The 23,180-nt window shown below is 31.2% G+C and overlaps 1 protein-coding gene and 1 long non-coding RNA gene across 2 annotated transcripts; one reads left to right on the top strand and one right to left on the bottom strand.

Moving 5' to 3' along the window:
* The first annotated feature begins 1,161 nt into the window (after nucleotides 1-1,161).
* Nucleotides 1,162-3,389, top strand: LOC108347126 (NAC domain-containing protein 43). The gene is made up of 3 exons (XM_017586265.2): nucleotides 1,162-1,543; nucleotides 1,803-2,077; nucleotides 2,266-3,389. The coding sequence occupies exons 1-3, from the start codon at nucleotides 1,360-1,362 to the stop codon at nucleotides 3,073-3,075; spliced, it is 1,269 nt and encodes a 422-aa protein (XP_017441754.1). The 5' UTR covers nucleotides 1,162-1,359; the 3' UTR covers nucleotides 3,076-3,389.
* Nucleotides 3,390-20,367: 16,978 nt separating this feature from the next.
* On the bottom strand, nucleotides 20,368-22,179 carry LOC128194083 (uncharacterized). The gene is made up of 2 exons (XR_008245385.1): nucleotides 22,074-22,179; nucleotides 20,368-21,145 (listed from the first exon to the last, which is right to left on the bottom strand). It is a non-coding gene; the product is annotated as an uncharacterized LOC128194083 (long non-coding RNA).
* Between the last annotated feature and the right edge of the window lie 1,001 nt (nucleotides 22,180-23,180).

A 23,180-nucleotide genomic window follows, 5' to 3' on the forward strand; every position in this document is an offset into this window, starting at 1 on the left:
TCCTGTTACTGAATAATATTTAATGTTTAAAAATTTCATGTATAAAAAGTCTTTTGAATTATAAGTACTAACCAATAAGTGAAACCTTAAGTAATAAGTTTGAGTTACCCAGTTGAGAGATCCATGAGTTTAAGCATGTAGAAGTACTCTATTGGAGTGAAGTAGATTAGGAGCGTCGTATTTTCCACACATTTTTTAAGTATGATATATATATATATATATATATATATATATAGCATTCGCTTAATGTGAATACGTGAAAAAGTTGATGAAAAGATTTGGATACCTGGGAGAGAAATTCTCAGTATTTTAAACGCGATTATTCTCGTGGGTAAAAGGTACATAAATATTTTCCTATACATGGTGAGCATAATTTGGGCATGAAAACTACTGAGAGGGAAGAAAACAAGGAAGCAAGAAGGTGAAGAACGACAAAGTATGATGTATGTATGAAACATAAGAGAATGTCAAATTGAAAGCCAAAAAATAAATCATATTTTTTACACGAGCAACTTTATTCCAAGTTGCATGTTGCCATCCATCACATTTTTCTTATTTTCATGTTTGGGGTCCTACCCTACATATTCCTTTATTCTATTAAAAAAAAAATTCTTGTTGCGGTGGTTGCCCAAGCCAAACATGAAAGAGAAAGGGATAAAAGTAAGATAAAGAGAGAGCTGGCTATGTATGTATGTATCTATAGAGAGAGAGAGAGAGAGGTTAATTTCGGCCATGGTCCATGGTTGTTTCAGAGGTGGTTTTCCATGGAGATTTTAAGGTCAGAGGTCGTAGTTGTGGATGTGGGCGTGCGCCCTTACTCTTCTAAGATGCCCACAACGTCCAACCCGGTGGGGCCCCTAAGTGATACCCGCATACACGTGGCCCCACTCTCGTTTTTCCCTCTACAGTTAAACTCTCTCTTCCTCCATCTTTCTTGGTAGGTGGCACTTCTCCCACCATAGTAAAACTAACCCCACATTTTCATCATATTATAAACAATATACCCAATTGGTTATTGGTGTCTGGTGTCCCTTCAACCTTTAAAACAAACAAATCCATTTTTATTTTATTTTTTTACCTTTTTTTCTTTAATACAATTAATTATCTGTGTGTGTATGCTTTGGTCCTTTCTGTCCCACAGCACATATATATAGTCTCCCTTTACATACTCATCCCAGTACACTCAACACCACCTCATTATATCTCTCTTTCCTATCCTTCCTTCTAGCGTACCCATTTGAATGCCTTCTCTCTCTCCTCTCTTTGGGTCCCCGCTCAATCTAGAACCACTCTCTATCTAGTTTCTCTTCTTCCTAGCTACCTAGCTTCCGACGATCACTCTCCTGGTTACCCACCTGAATGCCGGAAAACATGAGCATATCTGTCAATGGACAATCTCAAGTCCCACCTGGCTTCAGGTTCCATCCAACCGAGGAGGAGCTTCTTCAGTACTACTTGAGGAAGAAGGTCTCTTACGAGAAGATTGACCTCGATGTCATTCGTGATGTTGATCTCAACAAGCTCGAGCCATGGGATATTCAAGGTCTGTCTCACATTCATCACTCTCTCCTATAACTTTTCATCTAGTCTTCACTGCTAATGTCTGCCTCACGCACTCTTCCCAAGGTTGTTTTTGGTCTTTAACTCACTGCTCTCTCCTGCTTTTCAATTCTACTCACTTTTTCACCCTTCTCTCACATGGGGCCGAATGATACGTAGGAATATTCAATATTGCATCATGAGTCATGCATGACATGAATCACGCCACCATTTTGAGGGGTTTCTCTTTCTTCTTTTTGCAGAGAAATGCAAAATAGGAACCACTCCGCAGAATGATTGGTACTTCTTCAGCCACAAAGATAAGAAGTACCCCACAGGAACTCGCACCAATCGCGCCACTGCTGCCGGATTCTGGAAGGCCACTGGCCGTGACAAGGTCATTTACAGCAACGGAAAGAGGATTGGAATGAGAAAGACTCTGGTTTTCTACAAAGGAAGAGCCCCTCACGGCCAGAAATCTGACTGGATCATGCATGAATACAGACTCGACGACAACACCACCGGCGACACCACTATCGTAAGCAACTCCAACAAAACCAACTAGATAGTTAGTTAGTTATGGTCTGAGTTTTACTACAATTTAAAAATGAGTCTACAAACTGCATGTGAAGCTGTGCAATGGTAGTTCAACTATTATGACATGTGTCTAGGAAGTTCGGCTGTGAAACAAACGTGTTTACGAATCTGTTTGTGACTTGACTTTAGGTGTCGAATGTGATGGGGGACGGCGGTCAAGAGGAAGGGTGGGTGGTGTGTAGGATATTCAAGAAGAAGAACAACCTGAAAACCCTAGACAGCCCGTTAGGTTCGGGAGAAGGTAGAAGGAGCCACCTGTTCGAGTCGTGCGACGAGGGAGCTTTGGAGCAAATACTTCAGCAAATGGGAAGGGGTTGCAAGGAAGAGAGCAGCTACGAGGGAAGCTACGGCTATGGAAGGTTGGGAAGGGGTTACGAGACAGGCGTGAACAATGACAGGTTCATGAAGCTGCCGAGTCTAGAGAGCCCAAAATCCACAAGCATGGAGAGTCAGCAGAACAACAACAGCAACAGTAATAATGGTGATAATAACAACGAGATGAACAATAATGGGTACCATCCCATTATTCCAGCAGACATGGGGACGGACAACGAAGGGTCATTCGCAACCCACCAGGTGAGTGGTGGTGACCCCAACATGGTTCACCCAATGGAGCCATCATCAGGTGGAGGAGGCCTCACCAACTGGGCTGCGCTGGACCGTTTGGTTGCCTCTCAGCTCAATGGCCAAACCGAGGCCTCTAGGCACTTCGCATGCTTCAACGACCCCACCATCGCCTACTGCACTCCCCACCATGATCTCCCATTGCCCACCCTCCGATCCTCATCGAATCCTTCATCAAACACCACCCTCACCAGACCTTCCGCTGCACCCGCATACATCAACCCCGCTCACGACTTCGCCAGCGAGATTGACCTCTGGAACTTCACCCGCTCTACCTCCGAACCTCTCTGCCACGTCTCCAACACCTCACTCTAGTCCATTAAACCAAACCAAATTAAATCACAATAATAATAAAAAAAATAATAATAATAATATATATTTCCCAACCCCACCTCCTTCACCTTTTCCCTCCCCCATGTTCCATTGTTAAATATACAAATAATTAGTCCTTCGTCATATTTCATGTTTAATTAGTTCTTCTCTCCAGTCAGAGGATCATTATTACAGACTCTTAAACGTGATAATCCTCCTAGTATACATTTTACTTTGATTAGCTTAATTCAACTCTTGTTGTTAATTAATTTTCTATTGACAATTGTCTTTTAGTAAATCTTTTTTTCTCCATATAACTAGTCCATATTTATAGATATATTTCGTACACACACGTGGTTACAATCGAGTTTCATCGAAATTAATTAACCTAACACGCATGGAATAATGGAACGGATATAAAGAAGAAAAGGTTGGAAGATGGGATGGCATTTTCAAGCAAGGGTCTTTGCTTAATGACGATGTCTAGCATTATTTAATTTTGGTAAATATTTGTGCGAGGGGTGGTGAAGTTGAATGAAGAGTGTGATATATTGGTAATTGTAAGCGCAATTATAAGAAGGGTTACTTTATTTGATCTGGTAAGAAGATGATAGGGTGGTGTTTGAATAATAATAATGATGATGATGATGTGGTGGTGGTGTTTGTGTCACGTGGTTTGTCGGTTTGTTGAAGGAAGGTGCAGAGGCCATGGCTGAGGTTGTCCTGTTGCACCAACACTCTCTAATTACCAAAAGGAAGTGCCCCGGGACATGGGCTCCGCTGATCATACATACTATACATGCATGAGTAGAAACAAACGCAATACTTTCACATCCAACGACCTACAGAGAGCGACACCATAAAAAGCCTCCACATAGCTTTAGCCAAGTCAAAAGATCAGAATCTCTCAGACATTCATAATTACGTAAGCTTTGCATATTCATTTCGTCACTAATCTCGGGGTAAAGGGTAAAAAAGAAAGGGACCGAGGGACCAGTGCTTTTTCAATTTTCATCAGACGCTAAATACTACTATCACATGCTTGTTTTTATTATTCTTTTCAAGAACTGTACTTCCAACTCCATGCACACAAAACCCCCCAAACAAAAATGTACCAAAATGCTTCTTCTTCTTGTTCCACTGTGTGCCACACCACGCCACACAGGGATATCTTCATTTCCTTTTCACTTTCTTATTTCCTTCTTTGGGAGGAGCCTCCATTTTCAAATTATCAAACGTAAGCCATAGGTAAGGGACTTGTTTGGATTTTGGTCCACTCACTTTCTTTATCTCTTTCTCTCTTTCACACTTATACGTTCTTGTCGCCTCTGCTTAAAACTTTCCTGCCACACTATTTCTGGAAAAGGATCATCCATTTTTCATTTATTTATCCTCATCTCGATGAATAATACATACTCGTGTCAATCACTTCTTATTACTTCTAAGATCATTAACGTCTAAACCTCTCTTTCCTCGCATAGATCGACTGGGATATATATATACATAAACACTAAAATTAACAAGCAAACGTAGTAGCTGTTTTCTGAACTTGTTTCTATAACTAATGAGTTATATTCGTCTTCTACGGGAATATTGTGGGTTGGAAAGTTCATTAAAGAGTGAAATAACTGGAAGTTCATCATGCAAAATTAGCAGGGGCCCAGATGGATATTGTTTTGACGAAATAATAATAAAAGGTTATTGTTATGGTATTTAGTTTTATAATATAGTATTTGGAGAAGTGAGGTACGTTGGGTGGTGAAAAAAATGCGAAGGATAATGATAAGGGTAAGCAATAGATTAAGAATAGAATGGATTCCGGAATTTAAGGCCATGCCACCAACCACACTACAGAGGGTCTTTACGTTCGTTTATTGGTCGAATTATTTGATAACGACCCAATCATCATCTCAGCTACCCCTAATCTCTGTCTCCCTACACTCTACAACTTCTTCAATACTGTTTATTACTAATTTCTTTTCTCCCATTTTTTCTTTTTTTCCTCTTTTCGTTTATAAAATATACATATATATATATATAGTACTTCATCCCTAAGTATCTAAATATAAATATTATTTTCAAATTTCCATCTCTTTTTCTACCATGTTATTTTCTTATTGTCTCTTACATTAATACTTTTTATCAAACATTCATATTTTTTTAGTTTGCAACTGATAAATGTTATGAGCAATCTTGTAAAGATTGGAGACTTGAAGGTTTAGTTTTATAGTTTAAAACCTCGTCTTTTGTTATCTTCTCTCCGTTTATGTATTTCTTATTTAAGGGTGATTTAAAAAAAAATGCTGTGATTCCAATTAAATTTAACATTTCCAACAAAATTAATCAACTTTTTTAATAAATGTGAATTGATAATAAATACGCTACTTATAACATCATTGTCTCAATAATGTATGGACGTTTATTTTATTTATTTGGAGGAAAATTAGAGATGAAAAAAGAAAATATTTCAATGAAAAATTAAACAATTGTTTTTTTCTAAAGACTAAAATTACAATTGTTTTTGGATGGAGGGAGTAGTTTTCGAATAATACGTACAATGAGGCAAAAGTTGGAAATTTTATATTTTAGGAACTAAAAATAGTTATTTTCTAACTTGTAGAAATTAAAAATATATTTAACTCAAATTAAAAAAGTATAATGAGAGAGTTAAGTGTAATCTATATCTTGCATTTCATTAACAATTTTGACATTATGTTTAATAAACTCTTACCATTAACGGAGAACAAATATTGTTTTCTCTATCGTTATAAACGTAAGATTTCCTTCATCGTTTCAACAGGGTAAGTATACTTCTACTTTGTCATCATAAAGAATTCAACTTATATATGTTAATTTTGTTTAAATTTTCACAATAACTTCAACGTATAATAAACTAAAATTCCATTCAAGATAAATGTATCATGAATTTAATTAGTATTCATTGTTAACCTATTCATGAGCACCGTAATTAATTAACTCAGAATCCTATTCATTTCTTTTATAAGAAAAAACACCAACCAAAAACAAAAGGAATGTCAAGATTAATTTCCTTGAAACGGTACAAATATACATATTATAATAAGTGTAAATTTTTCCTTAGTTATAGCTTTCTTTAAAATCCTCTTTTTGGAAATAAAATCCACGAATCAAGTAAATTAAGAATTAAAATACCACACGTCACCATAGTTATGAATTTATAAGCTTTATATACTTTTCAAAACCTTAATTATGAACAAGCTTAAGAAAAAGTGAGTCACGTTACGGTGACATATATAATAGGAGTGCCCTAAAGTTAATTTATGGTTATAAATAGCGTGATGATTGTATAAGTTTGGGAAAATACGAAGGATGTGAGTACATGGTATTGTCGATCTTACTATATAAGTCTATGAAAAGCCTTTTTCCTTATTTTCTATCCAACTGCTAAAGGGGAAAAGGAGGAAAAACATGGTTCTCCTCTTTCTTGTTTTCTGGTTCCCCCTTTATCTATTCTAAATTCTGTGACTCATTATTGCAAATCTGGTGGGTTGATTGAAACTTTATCACTTCTTTTATCAACCTCTTTGAACACATACACTTAGTCAACTCCATCATAATTAATACATTCAAAATATATAAACTCTCTATTCTTTCATAAAATATAATAATAAGTAAATAACTCAGTGACATTGAAGAACTTCAAAAGATGTAAATCAAGACAAAGATTTTAAACACTGCAGCATGAAGTGACTTAAAAATCATCACACAATAGAAAGTTTCTCAAATAATAAAACACGCTGATCTACCAACAAAGCATGATTTAAATAAATATATTAAATATTTATCTCTATTTCCTTTCTTATTGTTATAATGAAGATACTTATTGGAAATGTTTGGTAACGAGACACTCGAAAAGAAAAAGTAAGTAAAAGTTCTTTTGGGTACATCACAAATTTCAATTACATATATATAAATATATGAAAGTAAAAGTGATACGTAACTAATGTTAAACAAAATAAACAAACATTCAAATTTAAGATTGATTGAACGTGTAGAAAATATCGAATTTAAACAAATATCTAGACGGAGAATCCATAAGAAAATCATAGAATTGAAAGATTGTGTTGTCATTGATTAACTGTAATCATAAACTTTTAAAAGTGTTTTTGATAAACATGCCGACTTAGTTCATGTAACGAAGCGCGTTTAACATTGGAATTGATTAGTGTGGAAAGACAAAACATTATGGTTTGAGAGCATAGATATTAAAGTTTTGATATTATTGAGGTTTTATGACCTAAGACAGAGTGTTGGTGATGAGTAAAAATGTGATAAGAAAGAAAGAGGTTTAACAGAGACATGATTAGAGGGAAAGAATGGAAGAGGAGAACAAATAGAAATACAAGAATGTGCTTAGAAAATGGAAGAGTACAGTGATGGAAAGGGAAAACTTAACGGCATGGTATAAGTATCTCTAGCTAGTGCGAAGTGCAAGCTAAAAAGATAATCAGATTGTGCAAGAAAATAAGGTTACTTTTCTTTTCATTTTGCATCATTGTTATCTGGACTCAACATTTCCTTAATGATGCTCTTCAATTTCTCCCTACTTATTACAACTCCATTTGCAATTACCTCTCACACGTATCCATATCCAAGATCGTAGATTTTTCATTCTCTTCTACTCATACATCGACATGTATAATTATGACAACTCAAAACCCTTTTAAACGTGGCATCTTTTAAAGTAAATAAAAAGGGCAAAAATATTTTTTGCTGAGATTTCACACAAGTTCATGATGGCAATTAATTGTCAACTGATGCCACTGTTTTTTCTTTTTTCTACTTAATACGCGGATCCCTACTATTAATAATAATTAGCACTCCGATTGGAAAATTTAATATACATAATGTATCCTAAATTTTGGAATTATGATTATTCTCTTATACTAAAATACTAACAAATTTATTTGTAGTTTCTTTCTGTACCGTATCCATACGTTAGGAATTCGATTGGTTAGAAACGTGAAAAGCAGTCTCATTTCCTTAAACATAATTTAGAGCTAAAGATACTTATATTAAATCAAAACATATCATTACAAGTTAGATTATAGTTAAGCCGATACTAATTCAAAGTTCATTCTGAATTTAAAATATTGTAATAATTTGGTTATATTTAATATACAGAATGTTAAATCCATATTAATTTTGGGATCAGAATATATTCTACCAATAACCTTAAAATATGATTGAAAAACAAATAACAGACTAACTGTTAGGAATTAGACGAATGAACTGAGAAGAATTGTTAACCTCGATTTTACATACCAAAACACTCTCTAAGATTAAAAATTACTTTTATTTAATATACTTGTGTTTCATTCGTAAAAACGTATTTCATTTTAATTTAGATTTATTTATATTTTTGTGAATGGAAATGTGGTAATATTTAATTTGGAAATATTTAGGCTCAATGATAAATAATGATAGGTGCACAGTGAGAGAGGTTGGAGAGGATGGTGACATTTGAATCCTAATTTGTCATTATATATTATTTTTCCCTAAAAGTTATATGTGGAAATGTGAACGTGGCTGTCCACGCGGGTTTGTGAAAACATTGCAGCGTAGTTTAGATATTAAATCATAGTCAATAATTTGTGTGGCGTAAAATTCAGTATTAATCTTTTTAATGGTATATTTCTTTTTACATAAATAGTAAAAAAGTATACATCAATTAATCAAAACAAATTTATAAGAAATTATAATACCATTTTTTTAATTTAACAGTTTAAGGTTATGTATTTGCAAGTTTTTTTCTCCTATATCACTTAATTTTCTTTTTTATGTTAAATGAGAGAATTTCAATTATTCTTAATAAGTTCTATGAGACGGACTAATCCTATTAATATAAAAATTTTATGAAAAGTTAGTTTGTCACGATTTATTTTAATGCGTCAAGTACGAGGCAGACTAGATGGAAATGTTTATCTACATTACCAATTCTATAACTATTATCATTTTATGAATTTTATCCTCAAATTTATTTTTCACAATTTACTATGAAAAATTTAACTTTCACAATTTTATCATCCAACTTTTTTTAACTTTAACAGTTTATAAAAAGAAAACAAGTATTATCCACGATCATAATTTATTGAAAATTATAAAATTTTGTCGATAAAAGTAATTTTTTAATAGAACTCTAATTAGTAAAAATTCATCGATAAAGATATACAATTGATAATATTTATTGATGAAACATGAAACTTGTTGATAATTATTAAAGGATTTTTATTAACAATTATTAAAAAATATTTTTGTCAATAATTATTGAAAAAATTTTCAAAAATAAATATAATAAATACAGGATAATGAACGATTTTTATAAGACATTAATATTGATTTTTTTTTTTAAAAAGAAACAAATAGTGGTAAACAATGCCATTCGTTCATGATAGTTAGCACTTTCGTATACATTTAACAAATATGTTAAAATAAAGATATAAGAAAGATAAATACGTAGAAAAAACCTTTTCGTACAGAGTGTGGAAAAAACTTGAATGGTAAAATTTGTAGAATGATGATAATTGAATGGTGGGAACTACAATTGAATCTTTATTTTCTATTTATTAATTTTTTTTCCTTTTTAAATATCGATAGACTATTTTAAATTAAAGATACTTTTTAATATTAAACTTCTTTTAGTTATTTTAAATGTGTAAGAGATTGGTTTTAGTGTCTCATTTTTTAAATATGTTTTGGCCTTTCATTTTCTGTCAGGGCGGTGATCACATTTTTAGCTCCACACCTAATAAACACCTACAAAAGAATGTTTTTGCTTTAAAATATTAAATATTAATTAGATATGAATCAAGGAAGTAAATTAAAATATTATTATTCTATTAAGTGTTAAATAGGTAATAAAAAGCTGTATGTTTATAATTGTCATTTCTGTAATATTAAACGTTGTTATTAACTCCGTTAACTACGTCGTTTAACTACGTCGTCTAAACAACAAGCTGGTGGTCTTAGATACAAAAGTACTATTTAATCATTTAAAAGATTCTTTTGTGGTTCCAGTTGAATTCTCACCCATTGTTACTACTAAAATGTTACTAAAAACAATTAAATTTAGAGACGTGAAAGAAAATAATTTCTCAGATTTATAAAAAAAAAATGACATGTAAGTGTCTGCAACTCATCAATTTGATATTCATCCTCTATTAAAGTCACATGAACCAAATATAATTTTTATTCATTTGTAATTAAATATAAAAATTTGAACTAAATTAAATTATTATTTTAAAATGTGGTCCGGATCGAACAAAGAATCATGTTTTAAATGTTTTCTTATCATTATTACCATATTTATAAATTCAATTTTTATTTATATTCATGAATAAACTACATAATTTTACACCAAGAAACTACAATACAAATATTCATGTCATCCTTTTAAAATTAGTTACTAATTAAAAATAATATTTACCAAAAAATATTTTAGCTATCCAAAACTAAAATATAATTTAAATGTAAATATTAAAAATATTTATCTGTTATAAGTTTTAAACATAATATAATTTATGTTTTAACTAAATATTAATTTACAATAAATTCTACTTCTTTTTACTTGGTCACCAAAATTATATTTTTTCCCGTTCACTTTATTCATTCATTTTTAACATTAAAACCTTCAGGTTTTGGCTTTCTTTTTCCAACTTTAGTTTGGCTTCACTTACATTATATTTTTTTCTTCACCAACTCTTTTTCAGCTTTATAAATTTTTTATAAAAATAATCTATTTGATACGCAACATAACCTAACAAATTTATAACTATTTAGTTTATTGTAATTAATTTATTAACTAGTAGAAAAATACAAAAACATAACATAGTTATTTCATTACATTGTATCACATAGCTAGATATATATCTTTAAATGATTCTCTAAAACAAGTACTCAACCTACTAGCGCCACCACCACATGCACTCAAAAAGAGATTAAGCTGATGATAACTTAGACACACATGTACCATTATTATATTAAATTAAACATAGCAAGTGCTCAGTTACTTTTATCGTAAAACAATTTGTTTGACAAATCAAAATCTAAACTCGATTATCTGAATTTGTGCAAATATAAGAAGTTATGCACCTGATATAAAAGTGGATTGCCACAAATGTCTTGACTCCACTTGACCTAACCAATCTTGAACCTAATTTTCTTGAATGAGGTAAGTTAACTTATAATATTGATAATGACATATTTTACCATGATTTCAGTGTTGAATTGAGAGAAAATATCAACTCTTTCTTATCTTTTTACCTTCTTTATGTCTTAATTTGTTATGTCTCTTAGTAGTTACATCTTGAGTTGTATTGATTTAATTTCATCACTAATCCCTACTTTTTACTATAGAGATCATTCACATGAAGCTTGTGTGTCAATCCAAAGAATCAAAGAACCGCAAAAGCAAGAAGAAGTGTGAAAAGAAGAACATTGAACATGAATGTTGTGGTTGGGGTGCAACTGGCGTGCAACTAAGCCCCATTCATCTCGGCTTGCTATAGCTGGGTGCAGTTGGCATGCAACTAAGCGACTGCTCTCTAGAATGCTGTTGTTGGGCTACAGTTGAGCGGTAGCGATGCTGATGTGGCACCCCAGTCCTATTTAAGGCTTCCATGCAACGAGGGTGGTACTCTTTTGGCAGCTGAAGCACAAAAACACCACTTTGGACCTCTGGAAGCTAGTTTTGGGTAGTGAGAGCTCTTCATTCATCTTTCTTGGGTCTCCATCTCCTCCATTTTCTTCCATTGTAAGCTCAAGCTCTCCATGACAATGGAGAGCTAAGTTCATTTTGTTGGGGAATGATGTAACTATGAAACTCTCTTGTAAATGCACTTGTTTTGAATGAATATAAGCTTCTTTCGTTGATTGTTAGTGTTTTTGTCCTTCTCTTAAAGCTTGTTGTGACTTGATCAACCATAACATGATTCTTTGGTTTGCTTAATGTTGGGATATATTTTGTGAACCTTGAACTGGACTAAGCACCTAAAGGAAATTGTATCTTGGGATAGAACTTTGACCTTTAGTTGTTTAAACCTCATTTCTTAAAGCGAATGAGCTTGTTAGGTTTTCCAAGGGATTGGAATTTAATGAGTAAGTCTAGGCTTTCTCTACCAAGGGATTGGGTTTGAGTAACTTAGTAAGTTGACTTGAGCAATTAAATGAAGAAGTAATGTTCATTTGCATGAAAGTGTAGTAGGTGAAATCATTCTCCAACATTTCAATTCCTTATCTTCTTTAATCATTCCATTTCCAAGTGTTTTAACCCCAAAAGTTCAATTTACAACTTATGCACTATGTATATTGTTTATTGCACCGAATTCACATTAAACAGAATCATTCTTTAGTCTAAATTAGTTAAGTAATTATACGATGGTTTAGTGTCACACAAGTCTCTTGGGATACAATATCCGGTCTTACCAGTTTATTACTTGATATGATTCGGTACGTTTGCCGAAACTTCAACAGGTATCGCCATAATCAAGATCTCACCTCTAATCCCTGCATAAAAATCTCCTTCAACTCTCACAACCCAAGCTACAACATCCTATGTGGGTTTATAGCTTAGTAGAGTAAAGATAACTTTTAATAAACATATATCCCTAGCCTATACATAACACTCTAAACTAGTGAGGTTTATACTTCTTCCTTAGATGTCAAAATCCAAGACAAGTATATGTAATTTCACTTTAACCATTCCATTCATTGATTCACCTTTAGGCTTATGATCTCATCATAAATATGATTACACCTCGATTTCTCACGCCAAACAACCTTATATAGCTCGCTCATCATATTCTCATAATGTCACATTCAATCACAATGGAAATAAGGAACTATAATAGCCTAAGGAGTCGTCTGGGCAAGATTCTTTCGCCTGAGCAACACCATTACAAAAACTAAAATGAGCCCTTGGAGGATTCTTACTTGGGTGATAGGGGCTCTCGCTTGAGTGACAAAGTTGTCGTTTGGGCAACCAGTCAATAGGGGCAAAAATAAGTTAGATTCACTGTGGACCAAAAGAGCTTGGAAGACGTACTCGAAACACATGCACACCCACTATAACACATGCATGAGAAAATATTTTTTTATCTAAAAGAAGAAAGTAGAAGGGAGACTTACTCTTTGAAACAACTTGGTGAGGACCACTAGGCCACTCGTGACCTATATAAGTGAGGCCCACAAATAATCAGCTTATAAGTAGTACACTCATCGAGGTAAATAATTTACGCTCAATTTTTACAATATCAATTGCTATCATCCTATTAACTTGGACGTCAAAATGTCTTTTGTAAACACACTATTCTTCATCCATGAAGAATAAGTACTTAGGAGAACACAAAAAAAAAAAAAAAACTCACTTGACGGAAGAATTCCATTGAACTCATCTTTATATAATATACTCGATTATGTAAATATTATATATATATATATATATATATGATTCAAATATAAATTGTTATTTATGATAAAATAATTAAATATTGACAAAGAATAAACATAGAATAAGAATAATAACAATTTTATTAACTAGGAAAATAATAGTTACACGAAAATATAACATTAAATCTAAAAGAAGGTGGAAATTTAGTTAAACATTCCAATGGGAAATAGAAAAGATGATGAATAATTTTTTTTGTGTGGAACATTTAAACAGAAAACAATAAAAAGAGACACCTTTCCCTAAAATTATTATTAATTAACAAAATAACATTTTTTTAGTATAAGTTAGTTGTACCTAAACTGTTATTAGCTCATAATTGGGTATACTCTCAACTATATATTCATTTGTAATATATACATTATGTAAGAAAGTCTTCATTATTCAAAGATCAGCCACTTTTTTAAGTTATGAGTATATTTTTTATTTGCAAGACTTTCTCTATTTATTTCCTGATTCAATATAATTTCATTATGGAATCAAAGCTATATCTCTTCTCCGGCACTTTAATTCTCATCTATGTTAGGCTATCTTTTTTCTTGGCATATAGTGTCCTATATGTCATCGTAGGCTTAGTTTCAAAGGTCTGTAATAGAAAGGAAAACAAAACAAAACAAATTATTTATGTATTTTTTAATTTCAAACTAGCTATGATTCATATACAATTCAACTCGTTGGAGATATAATTTATCATAATTTGTGAAAAAATTACTTGCATGTTATAATTCCAATAAACTTTAGAGATAGAAGCATTTCTTTTGTAAATCTTTAATCATTTTCTATCATATTCGTTAAGAATTATTCTTTCCATTTGATATATCTCTATCTCTAATTTCTCATTATGAATACTTTTTTTATTACGTATTTGTATTGTATGGGTTACGATTGCTTTTAATAACCATTAAATTCGGGTTAATTGCTTCTTGTTTTTTGGTTATTTATCGTTGATAGAGAATTTGAGAATAAAATGAACTTATTATGTGCAACTTAAGTAAAAATAAACGCTATAAAAATATTACAATATTCAAAATTTGGAAATAGGGTGTAGGAGTCATAAAAAATAGAACAAGATATAAAGAAACAATGGTTATAGATAAAAAGATAATCTGATGTTGACTCTATAATATATAACAAATAGTGGATAACACTCTTAGAAAAAATTAAAACCTCAGAAATGTAAAAACTAACTCCAGTTAAAAATAATTATTTTTGTAGTGGAAATGAATAAAATGAACTTCGAAAAATAAATGTTTTTTTATTTTATTATATATATATATATATATATATATATATATATATATATATATATGACTAACTTATATTTACATAGAAAAGAAATTGATTTGATAACTTTGAAGATGAAATTACATTTTTGGAAAAAGAATTTCAAATATTTGGATTTTGTAAATAATTTTAAAATGTATTCGAAACTACTCAACTGTTCAAAAAGATATTATAAAATAGATAACCTTTATTGCACTGGGCCATTCATCAAACTACTTTATCGATAAAGCCATTCATCCTTTTTATATAAAAAATACTACAAGTTGACTTTGTCTTCTGGTGTCCAATCTCATGAATTTTAATTTTTCGAAAATAAAAAATCGAATAATCTGCCTCTTCGTAATCAACATGCATGTATGATAAAAAAACAAAAAATAAAAAAAAGGCAGAAATAGTACATTTTAAAGATGTGGTTTCTATTCTGCTTAACTCGAGCTTTTCTTTTTCCAGGTTGGACAATCATATATCACATGAGTTATAGGTAAATACAATTTCTCTGCTTTGAAGAATCCTTTTCATGGTAAAAGCTTCAATACAAATTTACCATTTATATTTACTACTACATTCCTTTTAATAATACTGATTTCAACTTTTTCTTTTAGGAAATAAATAGGTATAATCATTCTTTTCTTCAATTTTAAAAAAAATATTTATAAGATTTTTTTGTATTGCAATAGATATTATTTGTAAACTAAACGAAAAAAAAATAATTAATATTATATTATACTTGATAATGACATTACAAATAAATATAAGTAAAAGAATTTCAGAAAATGGAAACCTTAAAAACAGGTAGAAATTGAGGATTAAATAAATATATTTAAACACATCAAGAACAGCTTTCTTGTTTACTGTAGAGAAACTATTATACAAATTCTTAACTTTAAAAGTTACTTCAACTTCTAATTCATAAAAAGTAATAATACTTAATTGAATGTCACGTTAAAATTAATAAAACCACACATTTTACCCTGTCTAATCATTGCTTTGATTTAGAGCCACAGAAATTTGAATTAATTTTAAGTTTAATAGTATTTTTGTCCTTTCAAAAATTTTTATTTATTTTTATTTAATGATCAGTGTATTTTTTATAAAAATTCAAGTTTTTTCAGTTAAATTATTATTATTTTGTTTTGTTCAATCTCTATGAAAAAGTTAAAGAAGGGACATAATGTTCATATAAAATGAAAAAGTTGAAGAAGGGACATAATGTTATATAAAATAAGAACATCTTTTTAAAAAAATATAGAAATTATATTGAATTATAAACAAATAGAAAAATATTGAATAATTTTGTTATTAAATCTTAATTTTATTTTTAATTCTTCAAATTTAAAAGTGATACTTGAAAAATATATATATATTAGTTTCTTTTTACTTAAACAATTTCTATTAAAAAATCATGACTTCAAAAAAAAACATATACTTTTTGATACACATATTTTTACACTTATTTAATATTATCCTTTCTTATGTTTTATTTTTTTTCTTTTTTAAAAAAATACAAAAATTTAATTTTTTATAATCATTTTACTTTTTTAACGTATATCAAATGAATATAAAATGTGTCTTTCTATTATTACTAAAAAAAAAAAAAAACAATGGCATATTTGGTTATAAGAATGTAAAGTTGAAGTAAATTATCATGTAAATTAGTTGTATAAACAAAAACTTAATTGGAAGATAAAATTATAAAAAACTAAAAAAATCGAATGGATGAAATACATATACTTACCTAAAATATAAGAAACAATATGGTAAATGGCATTGGAAAGACCATTTTCATGTGGGCGTTGGCATAATGGTGACATATACGCCGTTACAAAGAAAGGAAGAGATCCATAGCTATCAAGTAAAGAAGGAAGCTTCTTAGGGTGATTCGCGTGTTAAATCGAAGCGCACTTGTTTCAAATCAAAGCAGTTTTTCATTGTAAAATCAATTACTTGATCCATTCTGTTGATGAAGTGAAACTATGAAATGAAAATACAAAGATTTTCAAAGCGAGATTCCGTACGTAACTCCTTTATCAGATTATGAAGGCAATGAATAGCAATATTTCCATTTTTCAACCATGCTTCCACCAACATTTCATCATAAAGCTAGAAGCTAAAACTGGGTTATTTTTAGAATTAATTATTTTTATCTTTGCCTTTTGGTAATGTTTATCTTGATGAAGGTTGGTATTTTGCCATCAACTTTTACTCGACAAAGTACCACCAGAAGGTCTATAAACCTACTTCTCTATACACAATAGGACGGGTTCTCAATGCTCACCATTGATTATCAGATTCGCTTTCTTCAGAAAATTTCCTTCTCGCCCAATTATTCAACCTTTTTCAACTAATCAGATCGGGTTTACCACCAGCAAAGAAGAATCTAATCAACCTGTTCCTGTACCATCATGACGTAAAAAAGTTTTCCCTTTTCTGCCAAAGACCTTGCAGCACCAACACTTGCATGTAATTTTACAATAATGACCAACTACGACAAAATATATAAATAAGTTGGGATATACAGTAAAATCGCTCAATCTTCTGCAATCAATCACATGACCGATAGACTTTACTTCAACTTAATTACAAAAACATAAGTTCGTTTACTTATTTTATATGATGTTTTGCAATTAACATTTACCCTTGCCTAATTCGCTCATGGATATATAATTGTTCTTGTGTTTTTCTTGCATTCTTATGGCTGACAATCCAACAATTCACGGCTATTCGTACATAGTGTTATACAATGAGAAGATTGTTGAGTGAAATAATATTCTTTAAGCTATCGAGATAGTTATACAAGTAGATGATTCGTGGAAGGAAACACTTTCTAGGTATAGGGGAAATTTACAATTTGTGAAGACTCACACTTAAGAGAGATTATGAAAAATTCAAGTATAGAGTCTGAGATTTGAAGTCTAGAAACTCACATTTGATTATAATATATAAATAATATTCAATAAATAAATAAAAAAAGTTACAAAATTATTTTAAGATTTTAAATTCTAAGTGATCTCTACATCCACTCAAATAACCTAACAAAATTATTTACTCTAATATGACGTTTACCATCATCTTATCAGAAAAAATTATTCAAATAAAATCATTAAGAGTCTATACAATCTAGACTCCAATTATACATCTAGAAATTTATTTTTATTTCTTTTCTCTTTATTTATTCTCTCTATCAAATATACCACATGAGTGACCTGAGTGTAAGGGTAGTTAGTATAGTTGAAGCCTATATAACCTGTTTATTATATCAAGTTCACATAGGTTATGATTCTTTCTTGATGAATTATGGAGGATGTCTCCAAGATGCATCTTGTTATTATTTTAAGTTTTATATGCTGATAAACTATTTATCGGATCTTATATATGTTTCTAAATTACATAATCAAAGTTTCTAAAAAAAAAAATCATAAAATGTTTTACGTCTAATAGGCCAACATTTAATAATGTAATTGGGTATGATTCCTCTGTATGAGATCCGAAATACAAAAAGACTCATAACCCACCACTTCATCAATTCAACCTATATATTCACCTTCAAAATAAAAACCAATTCACAATCAATATTTAAAATCACTTAACCACATTGAGAATCACATAAATATGAACATTGTATATGAAAAATACTGAAGAGCAACTAATTTTCAATATAAATATCACAAAAAAAAAATATAAAGAATCTCTTAACAGGTCGACTTTAAATTTAATTTAATAACAAATGACACAATAAATCTAACAAACAACAAATCTGATAAACATTACAAAACTTAATTTAATAACTGATAGTATTTAAAAGAATAAATCTAACAAACAACAAATCTCGTTAAGATAAGTTTTGAAATACTTTCAAGAAATGAACTTTAAATCTAATTCAACCATACAAACTGACTTGTAAAATAAGATTTACATTTATATATATATATATATATATATTATTAATCTCTTTACTTTTTTATTATAAAAACTGAACCTAAATAAGTATACATAATTTGCAGGGATTAAAATCCAATAAATGGATATTGATTAACACAAGTGATAGATAAGCATAAAGATGAGTTAAGTTATGAAGTGTGGTATTAAATTAGGAAAAACAGCATCCGGTGAGGTCGATCTCTTCTTTTTGTGTGGGGTGTGGAAATGATTTCATCTTTTTATGATGGTAGAGAAAGGCTGCCCCATTACAATTAGAAGCATGACCCACATTAAGCCAAAACTAGGTTGAGGGATTGGCCGACAAAGTTGGAATTACCAACTGGCTCTGGCTTGATTAGGCCATAGGTCTACCCTTAAGTGTCACAGTCTCCTAGCGAGGCCATGATGGTCTCCAGGCATAATAGCACCTTTTGGTTTCAACTCTTTCTTTCTCCCCTCTATACATACCTTCCACAGTGTCAATCACAGGTTGTTCCATTGCCAAAGATGAACATAATTAGGAAGCTAAAGTAACCTAATAAGCATGAAATTACGTGAGTTAATCACGGTAGGTGTGGGTGGGACAGGGTGTAATGTACAGGCAAGGTGTAACATCTAAATCAAAACGGAATTCAATAATTCGAATTTAGATGGGTTGAAAAGTGCTTAGCTTTAGAAGCCTCATCTTTATTCTTTATTGAAAAACATGCAAGGCCAAAAGAATCAAATCTCAAAGTGATGCTGATGAGGTTAAAAGATGGGAAAAGGTTATTGCCTTTCCTTGATATTTTTTGTCAAACCCTTAAGTCCAAAAACGCTTGTTAACACTGATATTCAGACATTTATTCTCTTTTCACTAACTTCCAGGTAATAAGAGAACATGGGGTTCTCATCAGAGAAGGAGACAACTCTCTCCCCTACTTTAATCCTCCATGTGATTTGCCGGAGATTCCTTCGTTTCCATTTTTTCCATTCTCTTTAGTACTACTACTATATACTGTAGCTACCTAGCCTTATTATAAGTCATGTTAATTTCTCATCTCAAATTTCAACTCATTCCTTCGCCTTCCACAATCATCAATTTAAGGTTTCTGATTAGACATTGTTGTCACTTGCCTAACCTTAATAGTTAGTATGTAACATAAATGAGGTAGATCCATCCATCAGTTTATTTATTTATTTATTTCTTTTATTTATAAGTAACCATCAGTTACGTATCCTTTTTTTCCCTCTCTTTCCGAGGACACCAGCTTTTTTCCTTCTTTCCTCTTTTCAATGATCATGGAGGATTCCCACGACAAAGTTTCAATAAGAGAGTAACAAAGAGCGACCCGTTTACTTTCAACATTCATTGCCATTGTGCAAAAAATCAATATCGTCCTCACACTTCTGGGCCATTGTGTCCGTCCATCTTCTTAACACATGTCACCAATTTCCAACCATTTCCACTTTCAAAAATTGTCTTCATACCACTCATTTACTTTCAAATTTTACAACCAAGGAGATAACAAAAATTAAGTTTAACTCCTTGTTCAGTATAATAATATTTATATCACTTATTGTAACGTCCGAAATTATATACGTCATGCATATAAAATAAGACGTCATCATGCATAATATATGAAAGCAGTTTAGAGTAATTAGGATTACAATCATCCCAAGTAGAGTCAGAATTTAAAACTTAAACACACTAATAGTTTAAGTTGGAAACGTGAAAGGAAAGGTATTCCGAAATACATGGAATTATTAAGAAAGTCCTATGAAGACTAAACAGCAGCATCGCTACCTCCTTCTAAAGTTGTCTCCACACGAACATCCTCGTCATCTGCTCTCATCCAAGTGGATGATCATCGCAAAAGAAAAAGCATACCCAAGCAAACACAAACACACAAGCAAGGGTAAGCTAGATATACAAAAATCATGTTATCAAATCATATACAAGATGCATATTATCACAATCACATACAACATGCAATTACATACAGATGAATTCAACTATACACATGACTTGTTACCCTTTTACACTTGACCTAATACACTTGACACTTGACTCGTCCGGACTTGAATGATTGCCGAGCTATGGTGGGTCGTGCACTCGTGGTGGCCTCTACTGCTTTGCAAAGCCATTGTCAATGGGTTTCACCCTACCACACTCACGAGGTTAGTCCGTTATTACTCACCTTGGAGCATACTGGAAGCCTCCAAGACTAGGACCTCCTGCTACTCCTCACCACATGAATCAATCCTCTCTAATTGAGAATGACAGACCATTGGAGTTTCAGGATAACCCCCAAGACTGAGCTCCCATGCAAATCATTCCACACACAATAAGGGCACCACCATGTATTTTCTCCTTGAAGACCATGGAATTACGTCCATTAACCTTACCTGTAAAACCACCCTTTCCATTACTTTGAATCACATACCTTTTTACTTTAATACCAACATGATAAGACATACATATACCCTTAAAACAACGTAGAATAATTCCTTTAAATTATCATACTGGGATGAATAGAAACCTTAACCGAAAAGAATACCTCACCACACAAAAAGAACACGATTAATACTTAATCGAAAACTATCCAATCAAATATCCATCGAACAATATAAATCAAGGTTTAACCTACACCAACAACCGAACGCTAATATCACTTATTTACACATAATTCTTTATGGTCTATTACTTCGAACCCTTAAGTATGTCAAACAGATTGGATACCCTCACCAATGGCTCTGAAAGGTTCAAAAACCCTCAGAACGCCCAAAACGGACATCCAAAACTCCCAAAACATCAAAAACACCAAAATCACTAAATCTGTCACACATAACTCGCTCCAACGAAATTACTATTCCAAAATCACAAACGTTTACTTTTCAGCTATACCGACTATTCCTTTCATCATACGGACCTTCTAGACATCCAAAAACTCATCTTCTATCAACAACCCATTTTCATCCAAATCTTATAAACATCTAAACTCAACATATAAATAAAAGACAACGAATAAATAGTACAACTCAAAATTTCAAATCAAAAACCTAATCTCCTTTTAGATCCATAAACAGATTTAAAATCTTCAAACTATATGTATACCTAAAAAAAACTTCCACCGATTCAAAATACTTAATACAAACAGATATATTCAAAATCGTCTAAACAGAAGCATATCCCAATTCCAAACCGTACATCAATTCAAAAGATACAATAGAAGCAACATTTCACTCTAAAATCATAAAGAGAATCAAAATCCTAAACATATACCAATTTTAAGATCATACAGAAACAAAAAGACTCAAGGTTAGCTCCCCTTACGGTTTTCTCCTTAGCTAATCTTCCAAAAACTCTTTGCGAACGTTCCCCCGACTCAAAACAGAACTCCAAAGTCTCTCTGCTTCAAAACCTCCGTGCTCTGACCTCCGGTTCAACTTAAGAACTTCTCTCAGCCCCAAAACACTCTTAAATAACCATAAAAACGTGTTTAAATAGTAAAAACGCGTTTAAACAGTAAAAACGCGTTTACCCAATCAAAAACGCGTTCAAAACGCGTCAAAAACGCGTTCAAAACGCGTCAAAAACGCGTTCACTTACTGGGACAACTTTGTCAGTCTTGTTAAACCCCTTCCCGATGTCGGAATTACGCGTATGAGTACTCGAATCGAAGCTATTCGAGTCTACTTTCTAATGGAAAAATAATCAACTCAATATCTAATTTGTAAAATTAGTTATAATTAAAATATCAAACCATGTCAAAGTTGACAGCATTGTATTTTACATATTAACTTAAACTTTTATTACAACTTGATACATTTTAGGTTTCTTAATCTTCTAATGATCCAAAACTTACTTTTTCCTCTAGTTTTCAGGGTCTTACACTTATATACTATATATAAATTGATTTCATTTTTATAATTGAGAATAAAATTTCTATGAAAAACTCAATGTAAGAATCAAGAAGGCATGATAATGAATGGTATTATAAGTTCAAATCTTGTCTAAAAAGATATCATCTCATAAATAACTCTGATACAATATTAAAAATTAAATTTAAATCTAATTCAACCTTGTAAAATGATATTGTTTTAATCATAACATAATATATATACGTCTTCTTTCTAATAAGAATTTCCAACATAGTTAATACAACGTTAAACCTTTTTTTGTTAATTTTTATCAAAGAATTGCAAAATTATGTGATAAAAACAGTATTAGATGAAAAGGGAAATCCATGTTATTTCGTATGTATAAGAATTTTAAACTAATAAATTTTGATAGCACAATGCTAGTATATAGATATTTAATTTATCAATTGACTGAAAAAAAATTCTAACTATAATTTTTAAAGTTATTATTGGCTAAATATTATATATATATATATATATATATATATATATATATATATATATATATATATATATATAT

The sequence above is a fragment of the Vigna angularis genome, chromosome 9 (assembly GCF_016808095.1).
Source record: "Vigna angularis cultivar LongXiaoDou No.4 chromosome 9, ASM1680809v1, whole genome shotgun sequence".
NCBI classification, from domain to species: Eukaryota; Viridiplantae; Streptophyta; class Magnoliopsida; order Fabales; family Fabaceae; genus Vigna; species Vigna angularis.